Here is a 10,595-nt window from a genome sequence, read left to right as displayed (position 1 = left end):
CACACACATGTGATCACCTGTTGTTTGTCATTCATTTAATTAATATAACCTTCCAAAGGATATTATTTGTCAATACTGAATGGTTGCTCTCCTTTGTGTATCTGTGGTTACAGTATAAAGATCTTCAAAATGTGGAAACTAAAAAAATCATGCAACCAAACTCATTGAAGCTAAGTATATTAAAGATGCTCACTATTTGGCATCATGTACATTGGTACAATATTTAGAATGGCCTTCATATTCCTAGAAACTATTTAAAGATCATACTGATAATGCAACTAGGTTTTGGTTTAGAGTATTGTATGTTTTAAGTTCTAATTGGAAAGTGAATGAAAGAGAATTCTAAGTGTAAAAGAGATGTTCATGGGTGTGAGAACATTTTTGAAGTTTGATTAAAATCCTTTCTTGGACAATGTGAGCCGTAATGAAATCATGTTTAATGACAACTTGAATATCTGGGTAGGAGTCACATGGACATCAATCTCTATTTAAATATATAAATTTTCAACTGCCATTGAGAGAACATGAGACTTGTTGAACTTGTAAATTATTTGTGAATGAAATATTTAATGTTTCAGCTATAATTAGAGGATGGGTAATAGATACCAATTATGTCTTTCAGATGCTGCACAATTCTTGTATACAGTAATCCCTCACTATGTCGTGGTTCACCTATCATTGATTCCTCTGTGGTGGTGTTTTGCATTTATAATACAATAAATATATACAAATTATAAAAATTAGTTTTAAAAAATGTACAGTACTTTGTGGATTTTCACCTATTTTGTAACGTAACACTAGCGATGGACGAGGGATTACTGTATCTGAATTTCTATATACTTCAATACATGTAAAACTTATATGAAACCAAGTATTTTTTTCTTCTGTTGACTTTTTCTGCTTTTTTCTTCTTAGGTTGTCAGTTATTTTTTTTACAGTTCTGTCAAAAGAATATTGTTTTATTTCAGACTTATGCATCCTTTATCTTTATTTTATTTATTTTCCATTGATGGGCTTCACCATCCTATTCCTGTTGCATGTTATTTCATTGCAGCATTACATGGTATTCCCCCAACCCAGGCGGTGGCAAAACCAGCTGTGGCAGCAGTGGCTCAAGTCAGGAGACTGTCTACCACTATTCTAATGGGTAAGACAGTTGGTTCCATAATAGTACCTGTCCAACATAAACATCTTACAGTCTTGCTGCGAGTAATAGTTTGTGCTATTGTGTTAGTAACATGTTAAATCTAGACTTTTGTAGGGTTTTCAATATGGATTTTAGAGTTATGTTGTCACATATTCAAAACATTTAAAACTATTATGTTATTTTGTTGCAAATGACTACAAGTTAAGCAGAGAGTTAATCTAGATGTAAAAGTGTTCTTGGAATAAACCACAAACAATGAAACTGTAACTGTTCACTGTTCATTATCTATGGCAAGAATGCATGTACCTCTGAGATCAGTGAAGAAGCACTTTGACTGTTGAATACTGAAATCTTGGATTAGATTCAAGTCTGAAATTCTTGATAAAATAGTATCATAGAAACATTGGGTATTTTTGTTTTAATTTGTACATTATAACAATAATAAAGTTATAAATTATTGATATTGTTTAATTACATTTATTAGAAGGTTAAAAAATAACCTTTGCAGTAATATTTTGCTATTGTTGAGCCTATGAGGGAACCTCTTTACAGCTGGTTTACTTGCTAGAAATAGCAGCCAAATTTTCCCTCAAATCACACCTATTATCTTAAAAGGGAAGGGCACATTGAACAATGTAGTCCTCAGTAACCCTTAATAGACAGGATGGTCACAGCTGGAATGCCATTAATCGTAGGTCTGCTCAATCAAAGTTGACCTAATGTTTTGTTATACACTAACTTAATATGTTTTTAATTAGTAGCCTTCAAAACTGTCTTTAATATGTCTTTCTCTTCTACTATTTGCTTATATTGTTGCTGCAAGATTTTTGTGCCAAACCTCTCTCCCTCACATAAAATTTTCATATATGATACTGTATTTTCATATAAGCTGCTTAGCTGAAACATTACATTGCTTGTAGCAAAGATTGAATGTTTAAATTATGGATTGAGCTGAGCATCATAATTTAGCTTCAAGTTTATTTTATTATATTTATTTAAATTTGTTAGATTTTACATTAACTGAGTATTTTTTCTATTTAGACTCCTAAGGCTTTTCTGTATGTATATTATATACACTTATAGTGTAACATCTGTAAATGTGAACATTTCAGCTAGAGTTCTGTTCTTTTTTTTTTTTTCTATAAGAAATCCTGGCTAACTGAGTTGGTGGGATAACTATCTTCTGAGGGTTGGCACTTCATCTCTTATTACCAGCACTGTATATTTTCTTTGGTGAAAACATATGGTTCTCAAATGATGCTATCCATTCAGCTGAAAGTAGATACTTTAGAGTAAAAAGAACTCACTATTGTTAGAAGTGGCAGCACTAAAATCGACAAGTTACTCATTAGTTTGTAGTGTTGAGTTCAGCTGTTTTTATTGGTGAAGCCAGAAGACAGTGGATCTTATCTTGAAGTCATTCAAGCTAGAAGTAGAGTAATTTAGTCAGTCATCTGATAGGCCTAATCAACTGAAGAAAGGGGAAGTGTGTTTTGTTTTTGTTTTTGAATATACAAGTTTAGTTATCACTATCTGTTCACTTTGTCATCATTTCTATTTTTATTGTGTTTCTAAGGACACTGACCTGAGTTGAATAGTTATATTACAGTAGTAGTGAGTTTTAGTGAAATCAAGATTGTCTAGTGAGGTTTTAGGTTGTTGTTTTGTATTTTGGAGGTAGATTATTTTCTTATCTACAGGCAATAAAAAAAATATATCAATATAGCATAAAATGGCTGATGTTATTTAACACCAGATTTGCCCTTATTGAGCAGACCTGTGATCAGAGCATTTCAGCCATGACCATCCCATCTGATTTTCAAGATGTATTTAGAATTATACTGTCTGTTGTATTCTTCCTTTTTTTAAGATGAGTGTGTACTATTTGAGAGAGATCTGGTTATTATTTAACCTATGTGGTTGCTTTTATTTGCTGGAGCAAATTGAGTAGTGACATAGGTTTTCTTTTTTTCTTTTCTTTTTTTTTTTTTGGTGGGTATTGAAATAATGAGCACTTACCTTGAATATGTTGAGTGTAAGGTAGTCAGTGGTGATTGAATGTCATGGTTATTTAGTATTGCTAACAAACCCACTGAAAATATATATATATAAGCTGATGAAAAAAAATAATGGTTGGTAGTTTTCTAAGTGTCTAATAAAGTAGTTCATATGATGCCATATGACCATAATTATGGAAGTGATTCTATACAATAGAGCTGGTATAAAGAAAATAATATTTAATCTGAAGGATTGTTATACTCATTTTTCTTTCCATATTTCTAAAGTGTTAATTGTATGCCTATTCGTTTCTTTTCCTTTTTGAATGCATGTCCAGTGTTTTAAATCAAATTATTTAGTCATTTTATCATAATATCAAAGATGTTATACAGATATTATCACAGAATATTTTTGTTATAATTTCTGGTGGTATTTATCTTTTGTCAATTCTATATTCGCTATTCCTGCTTATTTTTAGAGCCTCATTTTCATTGAAGTTATGTTTCTATTACTTATGCTGCCAAAGCAAATGACTAATTTAGCTTACATTCTACTGGGTTTGATTTTAATTTCAAGTCTTTTAGATGTTGAAGTTCTAATTTTGGATGGGAGTTAAACTGATTGGGAAAATATCAAAGAACATGAGAGAATAGATTCTATTTAAATTTAATTTTTGCATCTTATGTTCTTCTTGCAGCAGACTGAATTTACAGATTTACACACAGACATCAAAATATAAACAAGCAGCTTAACACAATATTTCAATGTCTGTATGCAATAAGATATATACATGATGTGGACATGAGATGTTTTGGTATGACGATTTTGGTGCTGCCTATTTGATGTTGCTGATTCGATGGTGACTTATCTGACGTGTCATTTTAATATGTTTGTGAGCATCTAGTTATGAATGTGTAATGTCTATATCTGTATGTGCGTATTTCTATGCACATTCATTGTGTATGTGTTTACCTCCCTTACTAAAACAAACTGAATGTCCAAACAGCCATGCCCAGTCATCTCAATAGTTCTATTCTAATTATGGCATTTAACTTGGTTTGTAATGTAAACCACTTTTATAACACTTTGCATATTTTATATACCTGTAAAAATGAAGTTAATGGGAATTTTTTTGTTTTTATTTTTTACAATAATTTCTTTTCAGTTAGCCAAATATTATTGATATGATTATTGCATAATTTCATCATCATTGTCGTCATCATTTAACGTCCGCTTTCCATGCTGGTATGGGTTGGACGGTTTGACTGAGGGATGGCAAGCCAGAAGGCTTCACCAGACTCCAATCTGATCTGGCAAAGTTTCTACAGCTGGATGCCCTTCCTAACGCCAACCACTCCGAGAGTGTAGTGGGTGCTTTTTACGTGCCACCAGCACGAGGGCCAGTTAGGCAGTACTGGCATCAACCATGCTTGAATGGTGCTTTTTACGTGCCACCAGCATGGGATTGCTATTTCTGCTACAACTGTTCTAGTCTGTAATTATAAGTTTCATAATCTATTCATTGTTCTTCTCAACTCTTAATTAAAGAAGTTTTTAATTGTAATATATTTTAAGAAGTTAAGTTACATTTTTAATGATAAAAGAATGGGATGTACCACTGATAAGCAAAATAGCTGATTATTAATTAATTGGCTTCGCTTTATTAGCCAATACCAGTAAATTAGAGGCTAATCATTTATAACGTAACTAAGTATTGTCACATGAAAATTCATAGTGTAATTAATTGCATGTCGTATGTTATAATATTTCATAATTAATCACTATTGCAGAGTTACTGTATAAGAGTATATGAAAGAATTAGGTTGATCTTACCAAGGTTTCTATATTTTATTGCCATTGAACCATGTAGTTCACTGATGCAACCCTCAGTATGTAATACATTCTACATTCTATACCTGCATGTAGGACTCATATTTGTTTAATCATTATGTGACCATAAAATCAACATATATAGTCTTAGAAGTTATATTAGCATAAAGCCTAAAATAAAAGAGGAAAGGAAAAGCACAAAAAGCAACACATAGTGTGGTTATAAACATATTAGTTATTAGCTCTGTAAATTTAGTCTTTTCGTCCTCTTGTGCTCACAAGTTATGGATTTGTGACTCAAACCAAAGCTGGATGGTATAGTAGTGGATCCCTGAGAGAGGTGGAATTCCTAGCTTGGTTAGAAAGGAAGTCATTGATTGGTTGTTCCTCTTTTGAATGGAGGTGGGCAGGTAGTTTCAACTTCCATCACTCAACATACTTATGTAAGCACAGGAAATATATTTTTCTACATAGCTCACCTGTTACACAAAATAGACAAATTTGGGATCCTGGCAGCTAACAAAGTAGTAGTGCAGAATAACTTGTTGAGTGAAGATGTGTGTGTGTGTTGAATTTGCCACCTTGCACGGTCAAACTTCTGTATATTATGTTTTTCTCTCTCGATATGGAAACATTGCAGAAAGTATCGTTTACTTCTGTATACTTCAAAAAATTTTCCACGAAAGTTCACTTTCTGCAATATTATACAGGAGGATAAAAAGCTAAAACTTTCACAACATCTAATCATCTTAAAAATGTTCCATACTGATGAATTGTCAAAAGAAATTGGTAAAATGAAGAGGAAAACCACAGATGCTGGATATTCATCAGTAACAGATATGCCTCTTGCCAAAACACAAACTACTTTAACTGAAATACAAGAAAGGAAAAAAAGATATAGGACATCAATGATCATCAATGATACATATTATTTGATTCAAAAACTGATCACTGTTGACATGCAGTCATATCCTGTTGTGTTTGAGTTGGAATTTTCAAACTTACTTATAAAGATTACTTCCAGCTACAATATCCCAAACCAAAAATACTATTCTGAGAATGTCGTTCTTGATAAATATATATATATATATTTTTTTTTTCTTTTACACGTTTCAGCCATTTGACTGTGGCCATGCTGGGTTTTAGTTGAAGAAATCAACTCCAGGACTTATTCTTTGTAAACCTAGTACTTATTTTATTGCCCTCTTTTGCTGAACCACTGAGTTATGAGGACATAAACACACCAACATAACAATATTGATCATCTGCTAATTAATTGGTGTAGCCCTTTTAATAATGTTTAGCCTTAGAGATCCTTTTACTTATAACCATAGGCCTTTGATTGTATCTGTCAGTGATGTGTTCTTCTCTGAATTCCCTATATTTAACAGGAATCTCATCTGTTGAATCATTGCTTTTAAAATAGAAGCTAAGAGCCATTAGTAAAGTGGGGGGGAATTGTTGTTGCTTGGCATCTAGATTGGGCTTACCATCACTTAGTAGCAAAGTAGTTATAATTAGGTTAAAATTATTTCCCATGTCCAACATCAAGATATAGGATGTTCTTAAACTGGGCAAGTTATAATGTTATGCTTATAATTTATTCAGTTTTATATAGCACTAATATTTATTTCAATATACAGAGCTGGAGAATACAAAGCAGACCCATTTCAATGAGAGGTTGGCATTATCAAGAATTTTTAGCTGTAAAAAGCACCTTTTTTGATTTTGCAGACCCAGCAAGCCATAACACTGAAACATGGACATTAAAATAGTTTTCAAAAGAAAATGTATCTCCAAGAGAAAACATCCAGATCTAACTCTGCTTATCTTATGTAGTTTGTTTTTCACCCTAGATACTTCTGTTTATTTATATATTTATTTATCTATTTTGATATTTTTATTGTATTTTTTTAGAATTTAGTCCCAGAGACAGATTTTTCATTGATGATAAAATTCCTTTATTAATTTTATCTAATAGATAAGTATTTAACTTACAATTTTATTTTATTTGTGTTTTAGTTCAGATGCTCTCCAACAAAATGAAATTCGTGAATTTGAAAGGAACGAAGAAAGATTTCGATTTTTGAAGGTATACATTCCTCTTATTTGCTTTCATTCTGGCAGATATACTTATATTTATTCATATTAGTGGGACTCCTGGAAATTCCTTGGAATGGAAAAACTTTAGAGGACCTATTTAAGAAAGAAAGGATAATTTGCATTTTTATAGCATTCGTAGTTTAGCTTTCTTTATATATTCTTGCTGTTTGTCTACATCATTCCCTTACGTCTCCGTCGGTGTTGTCCTTTTCCTTTTTTTTTTATTATATTTTCTTGCTGTTCCACTCTGTTCCATGCTCTATATCTGTGCATCTTTTCTCAGGCTGCCTGCAACCGTGTTTCATGTGAATCCAGAGTTTAGGCTAAATTAACCCTTATAAACAAATATCAATTTTTTAAGTGAGCAGGCAATAAATAATTGCGATGGTCACTATAAAAAAAAATTAGTTCAATAAAAAGATACTTTTCACTATCTACACACCACCACCATCACTATCTATCTTTCTCTCTCTCAATATAACTGCCTCCCCTATCCATCTCTCTCTATCTACCTTTCCCTTCTAACTTTTTAACCACATAATAAGTATTCCTTCCCCACCCCACTGTACATTGTTAACACTTCTCTCTCCCTCTTTTTCTCTCTTTCTTCGCCTCTACCTTCAGCTGACCATATGGCCATTTGGCCTAAGTGTATTAATATTAATCACCTTTCTTCACTTCTTCCTCTTCTTTCTTCACTCATCTCTCTCTCTCACTCCACCTCCACCTCTCTAACTAACTAATGTATAATGTGCAAACGAACAAGCAAATATAGAGATATTATGTGCACAGTAATTATTAGTAAACAATAGCTCTCATGTAAATTATGCACAAATTTTTCTTCAGTTTTATAATTTAAGGAAAAACAGTCAGATATATATAATTGCTGCCTAAAATACCTAAAATACATTGAAAATGTTTACATCTCTAAACAAAACAAAATAAATTCAGAAGTGACCTTTGAACTGTAAAAGGCTGTAAAAGTGAATCAGCTATAAAAGTTAACATTGCAAAAAACACTTGATCTGTCAAGAAAATCAATTTTATTTATATAGATAATGTAGGCATGGCTGTGTTTTTAAAAAATTCACTTCAGAACCACATGGTTTAGGTTTAGGATTCATATCCTTTGTGTGGTAGCCATGGGGTGATCATTGCCTTGTGAGTGGGGTTTGGTGAAAGGAAACTGTAAGAAGCCCAACATATGTGTTTTTATGTTCTCTTTGTCTTGATACATGCATGCTAGTTGTAAACAAAAGTCACCACTTCATAAACAGTGCCTTTTGTTTACAATCTTCTGTGAAAGTATGTTCGGAGGACTGGGGGAAATATTACCTTATACTGAAAGAGATGCAGGTTTGTAACAAGAAGAACATCCAACTGTAGAAGAATCTGATTTGACAAGTTTTGTCTGTCCCTTGTAAATATAGAAAAGTAACCATTAAAACAATGATGGTGGTGGGGGCGCATAAGGTTTTACTCAATGTTGCTATTCAGTGTGTTGAGTAATGCATGCATGGCGTGTCCAAGAACGAAAAAGTATCATTTAAGTAGGCATTTTTTTAAAAACACTCTACTTTTTTTAAAATTTCATTTTTTACTGTTAAGCACAAGATCTGCCAACAATTTTTTTCCAATTTGAAAATATTTATTTCAAAATCAGAATCTTAATTAGCTGAAGCACAGCATTTTAAATTTTCATGAAGTAAAAAAACTTCTTAAAAACTCCATCCAGTGTTCTGTATATTAATTTCATGAGACATAAATTATGTTGACTCTAAATATAATGAACATTTAATATAATATATTATCAATACAATAAGGCAGCAAGATGGTGGAATTGTTAACACACCAGGCAAAATGCTTAGAGGCATTTCGTCCATTTTTATGTTCTGAGTTCAAATTCCGTCAAGGTCTTCTTTGCCTTTCATCCTTTTGGGGACAAATAAGTACCAGTTAGGCGCTGGGGTTGATGTAATCGACTTCCCTGTCCCCATGAAATTACTGGGTTTGTACCAAAATATAAAACCAACATATTATCAATATAATAGTAAAACGCAACATTATTACACATCGGTTGACTTCTGCAATAGATATAATTTCTGGTCATGCATCTAAAGCTGGGAATATTTTGAAAAAAAAAAAGTATGTACTCTACAAGAGTGGCTGTGTGGTAAGTAGCTTGCTTACCAACCACGTGATTCCAGGTTCAGTCCCACTGCGTGGCATCTTGGGCAAGTGTCTTCTACTATAGCCTCGGGCCAACCAAAGCTTTGTGAGTGGATTTAGTAGACAGAAACTGAAAGAAGCCTGTCATATATATATATATATATATATATATATATATATATGTATGTATGTATATGTGTGTATATGTTTGTGTGTCTGTGTTTGTCCCCGCAACATTGTTTGACAAGCGATGCTGGTGTGTTTACATCCCCGTAACTTAGAGGTTCAGCAAAGAGAATGATAGAATAAGTACTAGGCTTACAAATATTAGTCCTGGGGTCAATTTGCTCGACTAAAGGTGGTGCTCTAGCATGACTGCAATCAAATGACTGAAAAAAATAAAAGAATAAATATATGCAGTATATGTTAGGGATCATTTATTGTTATATAGATAATTAATATACATAGATGATAAATCTATATATAGATATACAAACACCATACTAGAAAGTTTTATATTTTTATACACTATATTTTAGATCATTTCATTAATCAGAATATAAAGTAGTCTTATACAGATTACATTTTTTTCATGAGATTCATAGACAAAATTCTTGTGTTTATCTTTTCTCAAAATTCTTGTGTTTATCTTTTCTCAAAATTCTTGTGTTTATCTTTTCTCATATCTTCCATGTGTTTGATAGTACCAATATACAGGGTGTGGTGGATATATTGTCTAAACTACGCAAAAATGAAAATAACACAGACATCTCATTTTAACAGATATATATACCAAAATTACATAAGAATATCTTGAAATACTAAAGAGTAAATTTATTCAATAAAATCGCCATTGGCTTCAACCACAGCCTCCAGACGACTTCAGAATCTCCTGCAACTCTTCTGTACAGTCTCTTTAAATTGGTAAATGTTGCCATAATCCTTGCCTTCAGTTCATCTTTGGTGTTTCAAGTTTTGTTGGTCTCTCACTCAACTGTGCCCCACACATGATAATTCAAGGGGGTTGCAGTCTGGGGAGTCAGGTGGCCAGTTGTTAGGGGTGATGTGGCATGATGCAGAGTCGTGTTGTTAGACATAGGGTCTTCCAGCAGCCACCCTCTTGAACCAGGGCAGCACTACCCCCTTCATGCACTTGGTGTAGGCCTCAGTGTTGAGTGTGAGGCTGTATGGGAAGATGAAGGGAGGCATAATGTCGCCATCACTAGTTATCACTCCAAATACCATGATGTTGACTGGATGTTGGTACCTGTACTAAATACCATGATGTTGACTGGATGCTGGTACCTGTACTAAATATCACTTGCTGTCATTCAGTGCACAATATTTT

At 32.8% G+C, this 10,595-nt stretch overlaps 1 protein-coding gene across 3 annotated transcripts in view; it reads left to right on the top strand.

The window, feature by feature from the left end:
- The window catches only part of LOC106876434 (cytoplasmic aconitate hydratase), an 82,622-nt gene that overhangs the window by 36,711 nt on the left and 35,316 nt on the right, over positions 1 to 10,595 (top strand). For 2 of the 3 annotated variants that reach the window (XM_052974608.1, XM_052974607.1), the window contains exons 5-6: positions 1,055 to 1,147; positions 6,998 to 7,067. In XM_052974608.1, the coding sequence (XP_052830568.1) occupies positions 1,055 to 1,147; positions 6,998 to 7,067 (163 nt within the window). The remainder of the gene's footprint in view (positions 1 to 1,054; positions 1,148 to 6,997; positions 7,068 to 10,595) is intronic. The other variant, XM_052974609.1, reaches the window with a different exon arrangement.

The sequence above is a fragment of the Octopus bimaculoides genome, chromosome 18, assembly GCF_001194135.2.
Source record: "Octopus bimaculoides isolate UCB-OBI-ISO-001 chromosome 18, ASM119413v2, whole genome shotgun sequence".
Taxonomy (NCBI): Eukaryota; Metazoa; Mollusca; class Cephalopoda; order Octopoda; family Octopodidae; genus Octopus; species Octopus bimaculoides.
This window is presented reverse-complemented; position numbering and strand designations above follow the sequence as displayed.